This window comes from Scylla paramamosain, chromosome 8 (genome assembly GCF_035594125.1).
Source record: "Scylla paramamosain isolate STU-SP2022 chromosome 8, ASM3559412v1, whole genome shotgun sequence".
Classification (NCBI taxonomy): domain Eukaryota; kingdom Metazoa; phylum Arthropoda; class Malacostraca; order Decapoda; family Portunidae; genus Scylla; species Scylla paramamosain.
In genome coordinates this window covers 266,022-289,626 of record NC_087158.1, presented here as the reverse complement: position 1 = coordinate 289,626, position 23,605 = coordinate 266,022, and the positions used below count along the sequence as shown (strand labels likewise).

The window sequence follows — 23,605 nt, the reverse complement described above, 5'->3', positions numbered from 1 at the left end:
AAAATTTGCTTGTTAAGAATCTTACTGTTAGGACTAGGCATCACTCCTTCAAGATGGCCATTCCTCAATGTAATACCAAAGTCAGAGCTTGTCTCTTTTCTGTGAGAGTCCCGAACACTTTGAACAATTCACCTGAATCCATCATTTTTGCTGCCTCTGTTGATTCATTCAAGCTCCAACTTATTGGGTCTTGCGGTCACATCCTGCATGAGTGTGACTGACTGAAGTGTTCACTGCCATTCTGATGAAGCCACAATGGCCATCCTTATGCCACCAACAAGAATGTTCCTACAATCTTGGGCAAAGGCTTCATCTGTACCTAGATGAGGGTGATAGCACTCGTCTATGTAAGAATCCAAGTAAAAATCACCTACAGATCACAACAAGAACAAGTAAATCAGCAAATACATGTAGCTTTTAAGAAATTCAGATCACACAAGGAATGAAGAACAGCTCACATTGTGCTTACATCTACTTCTGCACTCCCTCATCCTACTCCATGATTCCCTGTGTTAATAGGGATGAGAATAAGACCTTAGCTGAAAAGTGACAGGTGGTTACAAGTCCACAGCCACAAAGCAGATGAATGACAGCAAAGATCATGCAGCAGATGAATGACAACCTAACAGATTTTACTTACTCCTCCATTCCCTCATCCTATTTCATGATACCCTAAAATGAGACCAAATAGAGGGAAGAGTAACCTGTGACAGCAACAATAACACAGGATATTTACGACAGCATACCAAGTGTTTAATATCTATTCCATTACCACATCCTGCCCCATGGCTTCCTTTCCCTTTATCATAACAAAACAGACCAAACTGACCAAAAAAGCAACCTGTAATAAAGCAACAATAACACATAATAATGTCAGCCTGCCTGGTGTTCAGTATCTATTCCTCCATTACCCCATCCTACTCCATGATGCTCTACATTACAACGAACTAAAATAAGATCAAATAAACTGAAAAGCACATCATAATCAGCATTTGACATCCGGAACAACGAGGGAGGGATAACAGTTCGTCCAATCTCCCAAAGCACACTCGTTCTCTCGTCCATCGCCAAGTCTTGCCATTATTACAGTGAACTAAAACAAGACTATATAAAATGAAAAGCAGATCATAATCAGCACATAACATCAAGAAACACACGAGGTAGATAACAGCTCGTCCAACCTCCCACAACACACACTCGTTCTCTCGTCCTTCGCCTTGTCTTGCCATTATTATAATTACCTTTGGGGTTTTGATGAGCTCCATGGCACCCTCACTCCCTCCTGGTGTCGAGGCTTTATTGGGTAACTGATCACGGGTGTCACAAGCAGCACGGATCACACACTGCCAGTCAAACAACAACAACAGCCTTCAGTCAAGTCAACCAAACGTCATCAACAGTAACTCCTCCTCCTCTTCTTCTTCCTCCCATCTGTCCGTATTTCTTAACAAAAACCGTGATAAACATTGAGTTCTTGGACCTTTATTGCATCTCATATGTTGTTTTTTTAATCCTCCTTTATTCATTAAGCGTCATAGTATACATGTCAGGGGTTTGGTTCAGGTAGAAAAGCTGTTGTTGCCATAAAATTAAAACGAAATCCGCCCCCCGTGAAGTAATGTATAAACAAGCAGACGATGGAAGGAGGCGGTTCATACAACACAATGCAAAACAACACACCACAATGCGCACATTACTATAAGACAAATAAGCTCTTGGAAAAATGTGGGGAGAGAATGTTGCAAAATAAAGACCTCGGAGAGCGAAGCAAGATATGTGGATGTACCGTTATAAAGACGAAACTCCAGATATTGATATGTATTAGAGTAGAGAGTAGACACAGGTGGATGGTTGATACCTATGAAAGGAAATAAAAAGAGAAGAGCATTGAATAACGAATGTAAGGAATGTGGATTTAAAGGAGAGCTTAATAAAGAAGAAATTTGTAAAAAGTTGTAAAGACGACATCGAGAGACAAGCAACAAGTAAGGAAGTCTGTAAACACAGCAAGGTAAAGGCTAGTGATGAAGAAGGTATTCAGTGTGATAAATGTGCACCATGGAATCATGCAACTTGTGAAAATGTAAGTATAACTTTATTAAAAGCACTTGAAAAAGATGAAAATATGTTTTGGTTCTGTAAAACATGTAACCCACAACGTGAAGCTGAAAAGTACAAAGATAATAATAATGAGATGAAAAATGAGCTTAAAATAATGAGGGAAGAAAAGGATGAAACAATGGAAAAAAAAAGTAATCTAATGAAGATAGTTGGAGAGTTAGAGAAAGATAAAGGCACTAATACTACTGAGGTAACGGAACAGCTAAAAAAAAAATGGTGGTATTTCAGCATAAAATTGATAATATGGATAAGAAATGGGAGGAAAGAGAAAAAGAAATGGAGGAGAGAATAATTCAGAAAACCACAGAGATAATGGAAGAAAGAGAGGAAAAGGAAAAAGGAGAAATAACATTGTAATTTTTGACGTTAGAAGAGGATGAAACCCTAAATAAGAGAGATCAAGCAGAGCAAGATCTGATAAAATGTAAGGATCTGTTTGTAAATGAACTAGAAATTGAGGAAATAGAGATAATGGATATATCAAGGTTAGGAAAAAAGCAAACAACAGAAAATGAAGATAGGAAACCAAGACCAGTTCTAGTCAAACTAACAGAGTCCCACATGAAATGAAGCATCATAAAAACGCAAATAAATTAAGGGAAACTATTAAAGATGAGAATAAAGGAGTGTATATTGCACCAGATTTAACATACAAGGAGCAACAAAGGAATAAGGAACTTAGAAAACAACTAATAGAAAAAAGGAATAGTGGAGAAACAAGGTGGTTTATCAAAAAAGGCCAACTAAGGAGAGAAATTTTTCGCAAATAAGCCAAAAATTAATGATGTAAGAAACACGTTAAGTTTCAGTATAGAATTTATAAATTATAAATTAGAAGGAGGAGGCAGTAGACACCTGCCGAAACAATAATTACTCCCAGTGAGGTCTAAAGCACTGTTCAGGGGGTGCTGTGAACTTATCATTAAACCCAGCTGTGACCTTACTGAACGTTTCCCTTTGTGTCTCACAACACAAGGGGGCAGTCACAGCCTACCCTCTAAAGACAACTCTCTTCTTCCACACAAAACTACAAGCACCTAATAACACACACACCCTTCACTCAAAAATTTTAAAATCATCATGGCGACTCCTACACCAGCCTCGGAGTCCCCATCTGGGGAGGGGACCATAAATGTCCTCAGGTCGGACTGCCTTTCTGTCGATGACCCTAAGTGTCTTGACACCCCCCTCAACTTTTTCTTCATTAACTTCTGTAACATTCGCGGTCTAAGATCTAATTTTCAATCTGTAGAACACCACCTCTCCTCTTCTAAACCTCATCTTCTTTTCCTCACTGAAACTCAGGTGTCTGAGGCAACTGACAGTAGCCCCTTTTCTGTTCCCTCCTACTTTCTCTATCCTCATTTTCGATCCAAAGCTGGATGCTGCGTTTATGTGCGCAATGACTTAACCTGCTCTCGTGCCCACGCTCTTGAATCTTCCGAGTTTTCCACCATCTGGCTACGACTACAGAGTCACTCTCAAACTAAATTTATCTGTGCTGTATACCTCTCACCTAACTCCTCTGATTATAAAAAATTCTTTGACTACTTAACTTCCAAAGTGGAGCACATTCTGACCCTCTTCCTTTTTGCAGAGATCTCCATTCTTGGAGACTTCAATGTTCACCACCAGCTTTGGCTTTCCTCTCCCTTCACTGACCATCCTGGTGAACTAGCCTACAACTTTGCTATCCTCCACGACCTAGAGCAATTGGTGCAACACCCTACTCGTATTCCTGACCGTCTTGGAGAGACGCCCAACATTCTTGACCTTTTCCTGACCTCTAATCCTTCTGCTTATGCTGTCACCCTTTCTTCTCCGTTGGGCTCCTCCGATCACAATCTCATATCTTTATCTTGTCCTATCGCTCCAATCCCTCCTCAGGATCCCCCTAAGCGAAGGTGCCTCTGGCGTTTTGCCTCTGCTAGTTGGGGGGGACCTGAGGAGGTATTTTGCTGATTTTCCTTGGAATGACTACTGCTTCCGTGTCAGAGACCCGTCTTTGTGTGCTGAGAGCATAACAGAGGTGATAGTGTCTGGCATGGAGGCGTACATTCCTCACTCTTTTTCTCGTCCTAAACCTTCTAAACCTTGGTTTAACAGCTTGTTCTCGTGCTATACATGATAGAGAGGTGGCCCACAAAAGGTACTTAAGCCTTCCATCACTAGAATCTCATGCACTTTATATTTCTGCCCGGAACCATGCCAAGTCTGTTCTCCAACTAGCCAAAAACTCCTTCATTAACAGAAAATGTCAAAACCTTTCAAGATCTAACTCCCCTCGTGATTTCTGGCATCTAGCCAAAAATATCTCCAATAACTTTGCTTCTTCTTTCCCTCTTCTATTTCAACCAGATGGCACCACTGCTATCACATCTATTTCTAAAGCTGAACTCTTCGCTCAAACCTTTGCTAGAAACTCTACCTTGGACGATTCTGGGCTTGTTCCTCCCTCTCCTCCACCCTCTGACTACTTCATGCCACGTATTAAAATTCTTCGCAATGATGTTTTCCATGCCCTCGCTGGCCTAAACCCTCGGAAGGCTTATGCACCTGATGGGGTTCCTCCTATTGTTTTCCGAAACTGTGCCTCCGTGCTTGCACCTTGCCTAGTCAAACTCTTTCAGCTCTGTCTGTCAACATCTACCTTTCCTTCTTGCTGGAAGTTTGCCTACATTCAACCTGTTCCTAAAAAGGGTGACCGCTCTAATCCCTCAAACTACCGTCCTATTGCTTTAATTTCCTGCTTATCTAAAGTTTTTGAATCTATCCTCAACAGGAAGATTCTTAAACATCTATCACTTCACAACCTTCTATCTGATCGCCAGTATGGGTTCCGTCAAGACCGCTCTACTGGTGATCTTCTGGCTTTCCTTACTGAGTCTTGGTCATCCTCTTGTAGAGATTTTGGTGAAATTTTTTCTGTTGCCTTGGACATATCGAAAGCTTTTGATAGAGTCTGGCACAAAGCTTTGATTTCCAAACTACCCTCCTTCGGTTTCTATCCTTCTTTCTGTAACTTCATCTCAAGTTTCCTTTCTGACCGTTCTATTGCTGCTGTGGTAGACGGTCACTGTTCTTCTCCTAAATCTATTAACAGTGGTGTTCCTCAGGGTTCTGTCCTGTCACCCACTCTCTTCTTATTATTCATTAATGATCTTTAAAACCAAACTTCTTGTCCTATCCACTCCTATGCTGATGATACCACCCTGCACTTTTCCACGTCTTTTCATAGACGTCCAACCCTTCAGGAGGTAAACATATCACGCAGGGAAGCCACAGAACGCTTGACTTCTGATCTTTCTAAAATTTCTGAACGAGGCAGAGCAAACTTGGTATTGTTCAATGCCTCAAAAACTGAATTCTTCCATCTATCAACTCAACACAACCTTCCAGACAACTATCCCCTCTTCTTCAATGACACTCAACTGTCCCCCTCTTCTACACTGAACATCCTCGGTCTGTCCTTTACTTATAATCTGAACTGGAAACTTCACATCTCATCTCTAGCTAAAACAGCTTCTATGAAGTTAGGTGTTCTGAGACGTCTCCGCCAGTTTTTCTCACACACCCCCATTCCGCTGCTAACTCTGTACAAGGGCCTTATCCGTCCATGTATGGAGTATGCTTCACATGTCTGGGGGGGTTCCACTCATACTGCTCTTCTAGACAGGGTGGAATCAAAAGCTTTTCGTCTCATCAACTCCTCTCCTCTAACTGACTGTCTTCAGCCTTTCTCTCACCGCCGCAATGTTGCATATCTAGCTGTCTTCTACCGCTATTTTCATGCAAACTGCTCTTCTGATCTTGCTAACTGCATGCCTCCCCTCCTTCCGTGGCCTCGCTGCACAAGACTTTCTTCTTTCTCTCACCCCTATTCTGTCCACCTCTCTAACGCAAGAGTTAACCAGTATTCTCAATCATTCATCCCTTTCTCTGGTAAATTCTGGAACTCCCTGCCTGCTTTTGTATTTCCACCTTCCTATGACTTGAATTCCTTCAAGAGGGAGGTTTCAAGACACTTATTCATCAATTTTTGATAACTGCTTTGACCCTTTTATGGGACTGGCATTTCGGTGGACATTTTTTTTATTAGATTTTTGTTGCCCTTAGCCAGTGTCCTTCCTACATAAAAAAAAAAATATGTACAAAGACTAACAAAGGTAAAATGAATTGAATTAGAAAAAACTTATAGACAGCAACACAATACTATGCTTAACTGAAACACAACATAAATGGTATCAGGAAATTTCAGTAATGACATAAGTTGTATAAACAGAATGAGGAAAATATCTGACAAAAAATCCTTCTTAAAAAAAGGTAATAACATTACTATAAAGGAAGTTGAGTCAAAATCAGAAGACTTATAGTAGAATGTGAAGTGTACACTTTAAAATTTACTTTAATAATTGTTTATATATCTGTAAATAATAATACAAGAAATAGATTAACTGAAGAGGAAGTCCTAACAATAGGAAATAATATACTTGGAAAATAAATTATTGTCGGAGATTTCAACGGTCACATTGGGATCATTGGAAGACAGAAAATAAATAATAATGGTATGCGAGTGCTTAACATTTCAGATTATCTGAGTCTTAATATTTTGAACTATGATATAGACAGTGAAGGAGAGACGACATGGCAAAAAAGATGATCAGTGTAGTACAAAGGAGTATATGAAAGAATTAGAAAAAAAAAAAGCTGAATACCAGTGAATGCACAATGTCAAACTTAGAAATAAAAATAAAAGAAGCAGCAGATAAAACAATGAAAATAGGGAATGTAAAACTAAATGAGGAAGATAGCAGAATAGAACTAATTTGATTTAATGAAGAAATAAGAACAGAAATAAAAAAAAGAAAAGAATTCAACCGGAAATTACGAAATTCAACTACAGAAGAAAAAGGAAAATATAAGGAACTATAATATAAGCAAAAAGAAAGAGTGAAAACTAAAAAAGTGAACTAACAAAACATGAAGAAGAATAACTTCAGAAATAAAAGCAGACAAAAATAATAAATCTGGCAGTACATGAACAAGTTAAGAGGTAAAAGTAATGAGAAGAGAAAGAGATTATACTATATGACGAAAAAGGAGTACAAGAGAAAATACATAAGTATCCTATGAAGATTAAAGAGTTTTGGGAGAAAATTTATAACAAAGAAAGAAATAATATACCTGAAATATGGAATAATAATATAAAACAAGAATATGAAAATACACTCAAGAACTATTATGACAATAAATCAGTTAATATAGATAATGATTAATTAACAATACCATATCAGTTAAGAGAACACCTGGATGCAGCATTCATGATAAATTCTGATGATATAAAACCAATGAAAGATTGTAAAATAACAATGACTGAGTTAGAATACCAAATAAAAAAAGGCAAAGACTAAAAAAAGCAGCAGGATCCAATGAAATTAAAGCAGAACTCCTTATTGCTATGATACAAAACGACAAATGTAAAACAACACTCCTACAAGCATTAAATGCTGTCATTAATACAGGAATATTCCCGGATACATGGAAAACATCAAATACCAAATTACTGGAGAAAAAGGCAAAACCTACAATAAAAGATCTGAGACCAATAGCCCTTACAGACACCACATATAGATTATCAATGGGAATCATAAAAAAAATAAAATGCAAAGACATCTACAAGAAACTGATAAATTAATGGGAGAACAAAATGCATACACTGAAAACAGAAGAGCAGCAGACAATCTATTTATACTAAATTACTGTATACAGAAGAGTTACGAACATAAGAGATCACTTATACTAATATCAGTAGACTTTGTAAAGGCAATCGACAGTATAAGAAGAGAAATGTTAATGAAAGTAATGCTAAAATATAAGATACACCCAAAGTTAATTGACCTCATCGCCAAAGTATATGCAGAAGACAACACCAAAATATTCTTTAATGATAAAGAAATGTGTAGTATTGAGATAACGAATGGCATACGACAAGGATGCAATGGGGCAACTGTCATATTTCTTATGGTGACATATGATATCATCGAAAAACTTAACCAGTCCAATGCTAAATTCAGGAGTGATGTGTGTGCCCTGGCCTCAGTATTTTTCACTGATGGTGGAGTGCTCCTCGTAACTGATGAAGATGAGGCTAAACTAAATATAAAGTTACTAACAGAAGAAGCAGAGGACTGTGGATTGCAATTAAATAAGGAAAAAAAAACAACATATATATTTTTTAACTCGAACAGTACTACGGAAAACATAAAAGAAATAAAAGTTACTCATCAAATAAAGTATTCAGGAACAAAAATAAAGAACAAGAGGAATTTTCTGCTTGAACATAAGAAAAATACTATACAAGAGGTAAACAGATATGCAAACATGATACCATCCATCACAAAGTTCTCATAGGAACAACATATTGGAAAAGTGTTGTTTTACCGTTAATAATGTTTGGGGAAGAAGTAGTAAAGTATACAAAGAAAGAAATAGATACAATAAAAAAAAAGCAGAAAACAGAGCATACAGATATGTAATGAATGCCCCAATGTATACCTCAAACAGTGCAATAAGAGGAGAAATAGGAGCAACATCTCACACAGCAAGAGACATGAAGACCAAACTCAACTATATAAGACACATTATGCATTACTAAAAAGAATCTTTGAAGATATAATGGAAACCTGGATAAAGACGATTAAGACATATATGTTAGAAATAAATATAAATGTCAATAGAATAAGAGAAATGAGAAAAAGAAGAGATAAGCAACAAAATCAAGGATTGGGACACTGAATGCTGGGAAGTAAAATTAGAAACTAAACACAGTTTAGCTATATACAGAAAGTATAAAAATGAAATCAAGACGGAGACAGCAATTTATGATAATACCTTACAATCTGACTTGCTGTTCAAGGCTAGAACAAATACCCTGGAGTTAAAATGGAGGAGTAAACACAGAAATAAAGAAACAAACTGTCTTTTATGAAACTACGATGAAAAAAACCTTGAACATTTTCTGCTATATTGCCCAAAACTGCAATACATCAGAAACACCACAAGACTCTTCCAACAACCGTATCACACAAATATATTGGAAAAACTCTTACTCTTTGATAAAGATAATAAACAACAATAATATAAGAATATCATAACATCACTCAAAAAAAAATATGTTTAATAAGACAGAAACAACAGCAACAGTAGAAAAAAAATAGGGATGCCGTTGCAAAGGTAATATCCCAAAATACCAACTGAACTGAACTGAACTAGATTAAAAGAGATTACAATGAAAAAATGTGGTGCATCTTAATGGATAATGTGAGACACTGTAGCAGTTATGATATGATGATGATGATGATGAACATGGAAGATGATGGAACATGGAACATGATGGAACATGGAACATAGAACATGATGGAACATAGACCATAGAAAATGGAACATAACAGAACATGCAACATGATGGAACATTGAACATTGAACATGATGGATCATGGAACATTGAACATGATGGAATATGGAACATAGAAAATGGAACATAATGAAACATGCAACATGATGGAACATTGAACATGGAACATGATGGAACATGGAACATGGAACATGATGGAACATTAAACATGAAACATGATGGAACATTGAACATGATGGAACATGGAACATGGAACATGATGGAACATGGAACATGGAACATGATGGAACATGGAACATGGAACATGATGGAACATTGAACATGAAACATGATGGAACATTGAACATGATGGAACATGGAACATTGAACATGATGGAACATGGAACATGGAACATGATGGAACATGGAACATGGAACATGATGGAACATTAAACATGAAACATGATGGAACATTGAACATGGAACATGATGGAATAAGGAACATGATGGAACGTGGTACATGGAACATGATGGAACATGAAACATGATGGAACATGAAACATGATGGAACATGAAACATTGAACATGATGGAACATGAAACATGATGGAACATGATGGAACATGAAACATTGAACATGATGGAACATGAAACATGATGGAACATGATGGAACATGAAACATTGAACATGATGTAACGTGGAATATTATGGAACATAGAACGTGATGGAACATGGGACACGGAACTTATTCCGTGTTCCGTGTTCCGCGTTCCATGTTCCGTGTTCCATGTTCCGTGTTCCATGCTGCATGTTCTATGTTCCATATTCCATGTCTGAGCTTTTTTTCCTTTATAGTCACACACTAAACTGTTTTGTGGTAACTAAATATATAATACTGAGCGGCAGAGTAGTGTGTTGTAGGGCCGGAAAGTCATACCCATATTTTCATAGTGAGGAGGAGTGAGGGCGAGGAATGAAAAGGAGGAGAAGAAGGAAAAAGAAAAAAAAACGAGGAGCGACACACACACACACACACACACACACACACACACACACACACACTGTCAATAAACACACATGTGTTTATTGACATAAGTTATCTATTAACGAGAGAGAGAGAGAGAGAGAGAGAGAGAGAGAGAGAGAGAGAGAGATAGGAGGTGTATGGGAGGGTGGTTAAGAGGGGGTTGATGGAGGGACGCTCTGGTCACGGGAAGGGACAGAGCATGAACCAAGTGCGGAAGGTCAGGTGTGTGAAGCCTCAAGGCTTAATTTTTGAGGGGGTTGAACCAATCACATGAAAACAAAAGCCTTCACCTCGTGGGAGTTGACAGGTGTCGCTATTAAGTAATTATAGAGCCCAGCTGAAGTGGCAAGAAGCTTACTGCTGGTGCCTGTACGTGTGAAGGTGGTCATTTTTATTTTGCTATTTATTTTCATGTTCATTTATTGTTTATCTATAACCGTTTGGAGCTTCCTTAATGAAGCAACAAGTATGGTGCCATCAGTGGTAATCGTCCACGTGGTAGCGTGTAACCACTGCCCATATTAACAACCGTGATGAAACGCTCACACGAATGTGGCTTGGGAAGGTCAAGAGAGAGACTCATGTGTTATGAGGCGAGTTTATTCCTGACTAGTTTCGCTTCTTTAAGGGAACTAAAGAAGCTAAAAGCGAAGCTAGTCAGGAAGAAACTCGCTTCTTAACACCAAATTCTCCTTCTTCATCTCCACTCATATTAACAACTATACATGTTCATATCATTAACACGTTCAATCGCATTTAACACCACACACTCATATCCACTGGCCCTGGTTGGCTTTATTCCTCAACCCCAGGTCTTCTGATATGCAAAGAATCCATCCATATTCTGAAACACTTCCAGCTGCACTTCTACTACTTTCAAAAGTCTGTGGTTGAAATTAGATGGGTTTTTAAAAGTGTTTTTTTTTTTCTTTTTTACTGACAGATTAACATTTCTACACTAAGAACAGGAGAAACACTCTTGAGAACCCTGCTAATCATCTCCTTGTCCTTTGAAAGTAGTCGTGGCAAGAGAGCAAAGTGATTCTGAATACTGGCCTTTGTTGTTGAATCGTCTCCAGCCTGCGGGAAAGACAAAACGCACTCTTGCCCTCTGGCCACGACTGTACCAGTGTGGACAGACAAGCAGGGCACACACACACAGACACACAAACATGGTATCAAAATGTAAGACAGTACTTCCTAATGGTTAATGTATACTTGATATGTAGGACGCATGTTAGGAAGTTAATATATAACATATGGATTTTCAGCTATAAGGCTGCAAAATGAATAAACAATATTATTATTATTATTATTATTATTATTATTATTATTATTATTATTATTATTAATGGACTAGATAGTGGAGCTTATTACAACACAGGCAAGTTTCTCATGCTGCTTGTTCTTTCTTTGTGTTCCACGCTATCAGAGAACACAATATTTTAATTTCCCGTCACATTTTTCCTGATTGTACGCACACTCACACACTAAAAATAAATAAATAAATAAATAAATAAATAAATACATAAAAAAATAGATAAGAGTTTGTTCTTCCTTTGTGTTCCTTTATGAGCCACGGATTCAGAAAGAATCCATTTCTTTTGATATAAAACACACACACACACACACACACACACACACACACACACATATGCACAAAGAAAAGAAAAGAAAAAAACATACTTTCTCTGCTGTATTGTTCTTTTTTTATGTTTCTTCATGACCCGCTACATTTTTCGCGAATTTATATTCACACACGCACACACACACACACACACACAAGGAAAAATAAATGTTCATTCCTTTCAATTTCCGTTCTGAGTACGCAATCGCATCCTGTCTTCCGTCACCATCTGTTGCTTGCACATAAACTCCACACTTACGCCACACTTCCACAGTTTCATCTACATTCAGTTTCCACTTCAGTGACATACTTTTATTTTTGTACTGCTGTTTGCTGTCGCAGTTCATCTTACCGTGCACTGTATGGTGTCCCTCTGCCTTCACTGCACACTCGCATTTTATTGTTACATTTCTTGATTATTATTTCATAATAATTATTATTATTATTATAGTAGTAGTAGTAGTAGTAGTAGTAGTAGTAGTAGTAGTATTGGAAGTAGTAGTATTAGTATTAGTAGTAGTAGCAGCAGTAGCAGTAGTAGTAGTAGTAGTAGTAGTAGTAGTAGTAGTAGTAGTAGTAGTAGTAGTAGTAGTAGTAGTAGTAACTTAGTTTTTTTTCAGTTTCTCGTAAGTTCCACACAATCCACTTTGCATTCCATGCAAACACCGTCCCTCCTCCTCCACTCTCGTCCCTGTCTATCTATACATCACGCCAGCCGTCCTCTGTGTGGCCTGAGTGATATGACGTGACGAGGACTGGTGGCGTGTCTGGGAGCCCAACAACCCACTGCACTCCTCGGAATAAATTAAACCTCTGGACGAAGTACATCTATATACATGCTGACAGCAGACTTCAATAGACAAGACTTATCTGATGCCACATCCCTCGCTTTTATTAACCCATATAACGCCTGTAAATTGTGTTGTGGCTCTTTATGCAACATAGGTCAACACAAATCATGCAATGTCCTTCACTTATGTTGCACACTAGAAAATCTGATCAAATTAACCACATTTTTTTTTTTTTAATCCTTATTTGAGCAATGTTGGACACTGAGCAGCATGTACAAGAGGAGGGAACTTTCAACTGGTCCTCCAATAACTGATGCATGCTGAAATTTTCCTCGGCGTCTTTTCAAATACTGTCCAGTGTTCTGTTTACAAGTTGTCGGTAACGGCATTATTGTAGCTGCTGGAGGTACCGTCACACTCTATCTCCGTCGTGCAGATAGACGTCTGGAAAGGCCTGTAGGAGGCGAAGGAGGAGGAGGTGAGGCCAGAATCTTGCCTGGTGAGGTTGGGTCGCTGCAAGATGTCCCGAGCGTTGTCGTCCCTGGCGGCCTCCTCCACGTTATCCCCCTGAAGTCGGTCATGGGACAAAAGATCCGACAAAGTGATGAACATTGCGCTGCTGGGCAGAGACGGTCGCTTCCACACAAGGGCGCTGCCGATCACTATCCCAGCCACGATCCCACAGACGGTCATGATCATCACCCAGTACCAGGGAAAGGTCATAACCAAAGGGCCGCGATCGTCCTTGGAGACCAGAGCGAACAGCGGGTACATATTGCTTTTGGAAGTGGCCACAAGATCCATCTTGGTTATGGTCCTGTTCCTGATGGTCACGTTTCTGAGGACGAGTCTGGCGCCCATCTCTAGGTTGAGGCAGTAGTACAGCGGGTCACAGTGAAACATCGTGTCAGTCAAGGTGAGCTCACCTGGGCTTCGAACCGTGACAGCGTCTCGATCCATCCACTCTACTGTCATGTTGGTGACACTGACCTTCCCAGTCACCACCTGCAGCGAGCCTGCCTCCAGCCTCTGCACCACTACGTCACGCAGCGTGTGTACCAGGAGCGGCTCCTCTCGACCTGGTGAGAAGAGCAGTAGCCCGCGGGGCGACACAGTTCCCAGGTGACAGCTGTTCAGCTCTAACATTCGTTCCGCCTTCAGCTGACGGACAAACGTGATTTTGGTGTACTCCATCCTTACGATCCCGCCACTTAGAGACATGTTGGTCACCACGGTATTACTCGTATTTAACCTGACGAAAGTTCCATGCAAGTCTCCTATTTTACTTTTAGACAGACTTGCCGCCACGAAATGTCCTTGTAGTCTATTAATTGTTGAATATTGGAGAGAAATATTGACGGCACAGTCTTGCTGCGGCTGGTACAGCATTCCAGAGGTATTCCCTGGCCTGGCACTCCCGCTGTTGCTGGGGAATGTATGGGTAGCTGTCACGTTTGCCATTGCTCCTGTCAAGGAACGGTGGGTCACATGTGGCTGGCCAGGCGTCGCAGTTTCCCAAGCCGCTGAAGAATCATTGCTGACGTGGAGGGTTCGCGGGCACAAGATGACAGGATGCTGTGTCGCAACCTCTGTCGACACTGGTACGGCGGCCGTCACTACGTTCTGTAAGTTGTAAAAGAAATCGGTGATACATGTAGGCTTTCTTCCACTAAGGAGGGGAAGGGAAATCCTATGTCGTCAACAAACCAGTGAAAGGGAAGTAAAGTCAAAGAGAGGTAGCACTGCACGGACCCAAGTGAACCAAACACGTAACATATCAGCCCATGGAAAAAGTACCTCCCTTGCTGCTGCGGGGGAATGAACCACCCGAATGTTACACTTATCACCAGGGAACGATTGTCTTCATCATCATAACCTCCCATAAGGGTTCACTACTTACTACGTAATTTACAATGAAGTTAATTAGTAATACACACGTATACTTCCTCCACTGCCGATTGAATTAGATATGTCTACTGGGTATTATGAAAGCCACAGTATTGTTCACATGCACCTGACCCAATGGCTTACCTTAGTGGTGTTGAAAAAGGTACAGATGAAGGCGTGGTTCACCTCCCTGCAAAAGGGCGACAGCTCGGTGCGTGCTGAGGACGTCCTCCAAGCGAGGGTCGTCACGGCCACCACCAGAGCTGCCCTCCCCAGCATCACGAAGCCTTCACCAGTGGGCAGCGGGCTGGTTGGATCCTCCTCCAGCTGCAAGATGGAGATGAACAATGCTTTGCCATAAGTCACTTGGCCTCACATTTATTTAGGCACCTTGAGTATCACCACCAAACACGCAATAAATACTACTCATTGTCTTTCTTGAGTACCTTGGGTGAGCTTACCTTTACTAAGAGATTTTTGCTGTCAGTCTGTCAACTAACAACGAGGAACTCTGGCGGCGGTGAACCTCTTATTGGAAGGTGCCTGGAGCGTGAAAGTTTACGAGGTTTCTGACGGCCAGCACGAAACTGAATACCACAAGTTACTAGTGCCAGTGACACAACGGATGTTCGTCCTTCGTAAGGATTTTGTTATCGAATAGAGCAAGAGTTACGTCACCTGTGACTCACCAAGCCCGTGCTTCTACGTGAGCTGGCCCGAGTTTCTGTGTACTGCTTTTCATGTATTCTCCACGCTCCATTGACGAACGTAATTACAAGACAGGATGCAAGAGGGTGCTGTGTATGAAGACACTTGTGTAGGCTACTTGAAATATGCAAAGCGTCACTCATTACCCTTCAAGAATTTGTATCACTCTTTGTGCAACATAGATCATTTCTGGCCACACACACACACACACACACACACAGAGGTCTGAGTTGAAGATTTTCCACTTCCAGTGAGGCAGCAGGGTGAGTCCTTTCATATCCTACGCCATGTGAATACAGACCACTGGATGGAAGGGCGCCAGCCTGAACGTCTCCTTCAGGCTTGGGATTCAAGTCCCAAGAGTTGGTTGCAATAACCACATCGCCACACTGATCAATAACTTGATCTTCATGACTTTACTTAAAACATAAAATTCAATTACATCACTTTCACATTGGACATAAAAAGGTTTATTAGTGAATTATGTTTCATAGACAAACTTTTTCCAACTAGTATACCCCACTAGTACAGAACAAGGCGTGGCTACAAGAATGCTTCTATTTTGTACTCTGCACGCCAGCAAGGTTTAGAGCAAAGGGACTATTGGGACTTCTCTCGTGTACTTACATTCATACAATGAGACAAGGTTTTTCATCCTGTCCTGGCTCCTTTCCCTTTTGAGAGGAAAGGAATCTCAGCTTGTGTATAAACTGATTGCTTCTACTTGTGTCTGGCTGTGCATGCATGAAAGGGTCAATACTTGGGGTGTCCATTAACAAATTTATTTTAGCAAAAATACAGTCCAGAAAATCCATCCCTACACCTGATTGACACTCAGGCACTAGTGTGTAAAATGTGTTACTCTAGCCCGCTCAGCAGGGCAGGGCACACCACACCACAGAAGGGTTACATGCAGGCTACTGCTGTCTGCTGAATCCTCTGTAACCTTCCAGCCTCATTTTGAATTAAAAGGCTGTGATGCAATACTGGCAATATTCAATTTGGGTTTACAGGAAGATCCACAAAGAAGCGTCTCCAAGCAGCTGCCACCCCAATGCTGGCCACCCCACCTGCTAACACGCTGACACTGCCCTCCTCAAGGCAGACACATATCAGCCACAGGTGAACCATATTTTCTTGAAAATAAATGATAAACCAAATGAAACATCAAATATGATTTTCTTACTGGCACTGATATTTTTTTTCTTTGATGTAATATATACAGTATTTTATCTCAACTCAATTTTTATAAATGTATGAAAGAACCTAAATCATATATTAAAGATTCTTACATTCAGTGTATACTGAAGGTACACTTTCTATTAAATTAAATAAGAGAGAGAGAGAGAGAGAGAGAGAGAGAGAGAGAGAGAGAGAGAGAGAGAGAGAGAGAGAGAGAGAGAGAGAGAGAGAGAGAGAGAGAGAGAGAGAGAGAGAGAGAGAGAGAGAGAGAGAGAGAGAGAGAGAGAGAGAGAGAGAGAGAGAGAGAGAGAGAGAGAGAGAGAGAGAGAGAGAGAGAGAGAGAGAGAGAGAGAGAGAGAGAGAGAGACTCACAGCTACTGGACTGCACCATCTTGATCAGGACTGGATCACTACAAAGGTTTCAAGAGACCCTTTCCCTCTGGCCATCCCAGAGGCCCTCCTTGTGGTGGGCAGGTAAAGGAGTTTCCTCTAAAGATAAGTAGCCTTACTAATGTATCTGGCACAACACATTTTGCAGTTATTCTAAACAAATAAGAACATGAATTATTTGACAAGTTCCCAAAATTAATCTTTTCTGATGCTGGGAATTAGAGTGGTGGCTTGCCTGGCTACAGCCTTGATGATCCAGCCCTCCTCATTCCATACATCCTGGGTAGTCATTTGTACACAGGAACACAAAGTCCAAACACTAGAGTTAGTTCTTGAAGTAAGCTTTGACTTTTAATTTACAGATAAGCTGCAGTGGATATAAAAATATATAATATGAAAGGAGCAACAATTTTGGGGTTTGACTCCTGCTGGTACAAGTCTATATCATTAAAGGGAAGCAAAAGCCAATTCTCTTCAACAAGGTATCACAGATAAGCTACAGAAGAAAAAAAAAAAATCATAGCATAATACTCTAAATGTAAAAAATGTATAAAGAACTCTAACCTCTAAACTTAAAAAAATCTATAAAGAACTCTAAATAGGAAAACTTGAGTAATTCAAACATTTCATAGAATTTACTTTTACCTAAACTACTTGACTAAACCCTTCAACATTTAGTGTTGCTCCCTTGCCATAGATTTGCTTCAGATCATGTTAGTGTTAAGGCAAGGCCAGATAGGCAGGCATGCCCAGCAGGTAGGTGAACAGCTGACAAATTCTGCCATGCATATCTACAAATGTCATCCACACGGCAGAGCTGATGGATGGGCAGTTTGCCCAATGACACCAATAGATTGCTGTGTGATACAATAAACATCTTATTCAGAACCACTGAATAATAGTAATGTTCTGTAGCATAATTATGCAAGTATGATGAATGGAGGAAAAGAAAACATGATGCAAAATATGGCTGAATAGCAGAGGTTCATGTCTGGCAGCTTTTAAGTTCCAATGCCTGCCTCAAGCCCCCACACAACACTGTCTGGCAACTTCACCCAACAAAGGCACAGGCATTATGCTGACCCACCCATCAAGCATACCCAGCAATGGACATGCCCCCTGATCAGGCCTTCTTGTCCAGATGTGTTTTTTGGGTTAGCTCACAAGATTTGTTCCTTTTTTCACTTAAACTGAAGGATCATATCCACCTGTCTAGATCTGATGCCTCTTCCTAAGAACTCCCCTGAGGGAATGGCTGTGACAAGTCTCCATCTATTATTTACTCCTTTACACCATTCCCTCTCATACATTACCTTTCATGCTTGCATACTCCCCTAATAAATCCCTGAACCCAAATACCTCCTGCATTAATTTCATTTGGTCTAATTTCATATTCCATCTGGCATTCAGTTCCACAATGCATAACACTCATGGATCCAAGGATGACTATTCCTGTTTATCTATAGGTACATTCCTCAAGGCAATGGGAAGTCAGAAACTATAAAGAATACTATCTAAACAACATTCTAATACACAATCATATTATTTCCTTTTGTATTTTCATTAGGGTTATTGTGTTTATAATACTCACTAATATAATCTTGTCCATAACAAGGGAACAGTCAACAATGAAGGGCTAACCACCATGGCCATACAAGATGCTCCAGGAAACAACCTCACCCCTGTCAAGCTAATGACTCTTGTTATTTGCTGGTCAATTTAGGGATTTTCTCCAAGGGTTCAGAATGAAGCTCCATGGCTTGATTACAATTATAGCTTTGGGTTTTGTGTACTTATAGAGGCATTAACATCAAATACATATCATAACAAACTCTCATTATGCCTCTTCATATATCTCCGTTCTTGCATAGAGCACCTTGTAATTGCATCCACACTGGCTTGGATTCAGGGCACCACCAACACTCCCAAGAGATGAACCCACATGCTGGCTGACAACTTAGCCCAGCAAGACACGCTTCATCCTGGCTGCTGGCTCATCCTCCTCGCTGTCTGACTCAGACTGGGCACGGTAGTAGTCTGGAGTCTTGGAGGAGCAGCGGGAGGAACACAAGTAGTGCATCAAGGGCAGTCGATACATACCACAGAAGTCTACAAACTTGATATGCTCAACACAGGACGTGAAGTACATGCCTGCCAAGAGAAAAAGTCTTGTGATGACATGAATCACTTGGAAGATACCAGGAACAGACACATTTGATTACTGCACACCTTATCACTAATCAAATAAGTACAGGATGCTTAAATAAAATGATTACATTGTTTATCATTCCTTTACAGAAGTTGTATATAACATGAGAGATAGGTACTAAGCTAGCACCAGAGGTAGAGTTTCTTGTTTTCTTTGTGTCACTGAAGCAAACATGCAAGCTTTCACTGAAATAGCTTTCACAATGACATTTTTCCATATATGGGGAAAATTTATGGTCTAGAAATTTTATGAGGCTGTTCACAATGTGCCAGCAAAACCATTCCCCTGTGGCAGAGATTCACCCTTCCCTTGCATCACTAAGCCATTCAGTGCAAGTCACCCTTTCTATTCATTCTTTGCAGACAAACAGTGCAGGTTCAAGAAAGCATGAGAGACATGCCAAAAGTGTTTCCATCTAACCAGAGATTCAACCTAGATTTCGTTTGTGTGAGTGTACTAACCACGACATCACAGCTCTCAAAATTCATTAGCCAATTCTTACCTTTACACTTGGGATTGACACATCTCTGACCACTTGAAAGATAGTAGACAAGATTGCGTGGAAGGTCTTCGCTTGTGTATGGGAGTTTCTTGAGCTTGATGACCCGTGCCGCCAGTTCAAGAAGGCTTGGAGTATTGTACATGATCTCCCGGGCACAAGAGTTGACGAATCTTGTGACTAGGGGATTGTCACGAAGACTCAGCTGTGGGTTCAACATGAAGCGTTATTACACCATCATCACGAAATCACAAATGTAGAATGGAAAATATAAAACTTATACTAGGTACCATATAAATCCAATATTTTCTCATACATAAATGCTAGGAAGTCATATAAAGCTAAATGATTATGTATAAAACAGCTAATATTCCTCCAAGAGAAAAAAAAAAAATTCAAAAAGAAACAGACAGAGAGAAATATAAAGAACCCAAATCACATCAGGGAAAGGCAACACAAAGGCTTGACTCCTGACAATCAACAAAGTGCAATGCAACTTCCACACCCACACACAGGCTACCTCTGTCAGTCCTCTGAGCTTCACAATGCACACAGGAAGGCAGCACAGGTTGTTCTTGTGCAAAAGCAGTGAGCGGAGTCGAGTGAGATTGGAGATGACCCTTGGCAGAGAGCGCAGCCTGTTGTCACACAGGATGAGTGCCGCCAGCTGGTGCAGTTCACCTAACTCATCAGGGACAGTCTCCAGCAGGTTACCTCCTAGATGTAGGACTTGAAGGCTGCAACATATGGATTGATAGTTGTTTATTTTTTTTTTTTTTTTTTTTTTTTTTTTTGTATGTGTAAAGTTTTGTGTCCAACATTTCCCTCCCTTACAGGCACAATATATAGTTACTAAGTGCTCGCCATTTTTTCCTGCATATATGTCATTTCAAGAAATAATTGATGGATCATTTAATGAAGCATCAAAAGTAAGTTTTAGTATTATGGTTTATAAAGATTTTACAATCTCAATAATAATAATAATAATATAGTAAGATAAATGGGAGATGGAGTTCTATGCATGTGCTAATAATGTGATCTATTGCACTGCATTATAACTGAAGGCCTTAATATAGGTAATGCTGACATTTGTAACCGAATGCAGAGATGGTGCAGGGGACAAGGGTGCACAGCCCCACTGCACAAATCTGACTACATGAAGCAATTTCCCAGGGTAATGATGGGAAGCAAATCCCTTCATTAGTGTTCAGAAGAAAGGTTATGTTGAAAGTTTATAGAAATTACTTTGTGTCAGTAGGTCTTGACTTTGGTCTTGTAACTCACCACACTAGAGAATCAAGTTGTTCATTATTAGTCTATAGTTTACCTTTGCAGCGCTTTGATTTCTGGTAGAATCTCGGTGATCTCATTTCCCCCCAAATAGAGGTACCTCAGACCAGCAACCTCACAGAGCTGAGGGAGGACTCGGGTCAACTTGTTTCCACTTAGGTTGAGTTCCCTGAGCTTGGTAAGAGTGTAAAGCTCCTTAGGTAGTCCGTCATCAGCCAGATTATTGTTCTGAAGGTAGAGGGACTGCAACTCTGGCAGCTGCAGGAGGAAGTCATTGACGTGAGTGAGATTGTTATTGGAGAGATCGAGGCTCAACAGACTGGAGAACCTAGTGATTTCAAAGGGTAATGACAGCAGCATGTTGTGTTGGAGCAGCAGTTTCTTGGTGACCGTATCGTGTATGCTGTCCATGCTGCCTTCTGATTCCGGGCCCTCTTCATCCCTTCCTCTTCCTCCTCTTCTCCTGTCACCACCTTTCCTCCTGCTGGTTCTGGGAGACTCACATTTCTGCTGCAGGTGTTGCTCCCTGATGCTGTTTCTGAGGTGGACCACCAAGGAGTCTGTATCCAGCATTAGGTAAGAGAAGTCCAGGCTGAAGTTTTCTGCTGTATTTTCACTGTCCGAACTTTCTGATGAGTAATACATGTTGACTGCCATGGTGGTGAGGGTGGCGGCAGTGCTGGTACACACCCAAAGAACACGGCTGGACGAGAGGAAGCAGGGCCTTTTCGCCGAGAATGAGGTGCTAGCTTCTCATGATAGCTGTGAGGGGTCGAGTGGAGCGACACCACCACCACTGGCAGTCTCCTCCGGGTCCTCCCCCGACATCTCCTCTTGGCAACTCTGTCCGCTTGCTGTGCCGAGTCTATCTCAAGGACAACTTCTTTTGTTCATTGCTTTTTGACATTCCATCACCACTCCACTTTCATGACATTTGATGTATGGTGTTATTAAATGTATACATTTGTGTGGTGTCAGTGGCGAGGTTCTGTGTGGTGATTTATTGAGCATAGAGGAGAGGGGCAGAAGTCGTGGCCACGGTCAGAGCACGTGTCTCCTTGTTTACATCACTCTGTGTTCACGTGATCACAATTCTTATCATGGTTCAAACTCATTATAAAAAGACCAAGACACATACGTTTAATTGATGGGGATTCTAATCAAACTGGTGAATCAGCATGACCTATCCTTACATTTCAAGTTGCTGATACAAGACTGGTGGACTCGCACTAAGCTGAGATGCGGTGGTGGCATGGTTAATTACACTGCTTCTTTGTGTGTGTGTGCGTGTGTAGCTACATACTCATTGGTCAGCTAAAGACTGAAAAAAAACTATAATAATAAGAAAAGAATAAGACGTGTTTAGTCAAGATGAAAATGTAAAAGGCTTTACCAGTTTTGCGTACTTAGTTGTAATAGTGCTCTTACAATATGGTTGAGCATGTAGGTACGTACTCCAGGCGGCTAGCTGTTACTGATAGGGAGGAAGTGATACTGCGTGACATGTGGGTCAATGACACAGAAAACGTGACGGCTGCCGTCTGGACACACACCAGCAGCCTTGGATGTAAATAGCACACACACACACACACACACTTCCCTCCTGGGTCCAGGCGTGTCTTGTCCTACTCAATGTTGATATATTGTTATCAATTTCCAATTTTTATGCTCCATACCACCTTAACTAACACACACACACACACACACACACTATATATATATATATATATATATATATATATATATATATATATATATATATATATATATATATATATATATATATATATATATATATATATATATATATATATATATATATATATATATATATATATATATATATATATATATATATATATATATATATATATATATATATATATATATATATATATATATATATATATATATATATATATATATATATATATATATATATATATATATATATATATATATATATATATATATATATATATATATATATATATATATATATATATATATATATATATATATATATATATATATATATATATATATATATATTATCCATGTTTCTTTGCCACATCTGCATGCTACTCTTGACCTGACCTCTCTCTCTCTCTCTCTCTCTCTCTCTCTCTCTCTCTCTCTCTCTCTCTCTCTCTCTCTCTCTCTCTGTGTGTGTGTGTGTGTGTGTGTGTGTGTGTGTGTGTGTGTGTGTGTGTGTGATTCTAGCCCGGGTCACCGGTCAGGTCACTGGGTGACCAGGGCCTGGCTTTCCTGGCCTCCCTCCCTTCCTCCTTCCCGCCTTTCATCCATTTGTTCATGAATTCCTTTATTTCATATCATCCTTAACTTTATTTATTTCTTTTCTTACCCTTTCATATTTCATATTTTTTTTTTTTTTTTTTTTTTTTTTTGTGTGCGTGAAAGGTGAAAGGATATAAAAAAGGGAAGGAATAAAGTTAAAGATGATATGAAGGAATACATGGA

The 23,605-nt window shown here is 39.9% G+C and overlaps 2 protein-coding genes across 2 annotated transcripts; both read right to left on the bottom strand.

Annotated features, from left to right (window-relative positions):
- Nucleotides 1–12,222: 12,222 nt before the first annotated feature.
- LOC135102633 (uncharacterized) lies at nt 12,223–15,456 on the bottom strand. The gene is made up of 3 exons (XM_064007917.1): nt 15,308–15,456; nt 14,991–15,173; nt 12,223–14,582 (listed from the first exon to the last, which is right to left on the bottom strand). Exons 2-3 carry the CDS (start codon nt 15,123–15,125, stop codon nt 13,326–13,328), a joined length of 1,392 nt encoding a protein of 463 aa, XP_063863987.1. The 5' UTR covers nt 15,126–15,173; nt 15,308–15,456; the 3' UTR covers nt 12,223–13,325.
- Nucleotides 15,457–17,451: 1,995 nt separating this feature from the next.
- LOC135102634 (leucine-rich repeat-containing protein 58-like) lies at nt 17,452–21,996 on the bottom strand. Its single transcript, XM_064007918.1, has 4 exons — nt 21,162–21,996; nt 20,355–20,571; nt 19,838–20,039; nt 17,452–19,277 (listed from the first exon to the last, which is right to left on the bottom strand). The coding sequence occupies exons 1-4, from the start codon at nt 21,779–21,781 to the stop codon at nt 19,084–19,086; spliced, it is 1,233 nt and encodes a 410-aa protein (XP_063863988.1). The 5' UTR covers nt 21,782–21,996; the 3' UTR covers nt 17,452–19,083.
- Between the last annotated feature and the right edge of the window lie 1,609 nt (nt 21,997–23,605).

Excerpts from the sequence above, each read along its gene's own strand:
- LOC135102633 (XM_064007917.1), bottom strand. The coding sequence starts at position 15,125 with ATGCTGGGGAGGGCAGCTCTGGTGGTGGCCGTGACGACCCTCGCTTGG. Across the intron at positions 14,583-14,990 it reads CCTTTTTCAACACCACTAAG|AACGTAGTGACGGCCGCCGT; the intron begins GTAAGCCATTGG and ends TACAACTTACAG.
- LOC135102634 (XM_064007918.1), bottom strand. The coding sequence starts at position 21,781 with ATGGCAGTCAACATGTATTACTCATCAGAAAGTTCGGACAGTGAAAAT. Across the intron at positions 20,572-21,161 it reads GAAATCAAAGCGCTGCAAAG|CCTTCAAGTCCTACATCTAG; the intron begins GTAAACTATAGA and ends CATATGTTGCAG. Across the intron at positions 19,278-19,837 it reads TGTCAATCCCAAGTGTAAAG|GCATGTACTTCACGTCCTGT; the intron begins GTAAGAATTGGC and ends TTCTCTTGGCAG.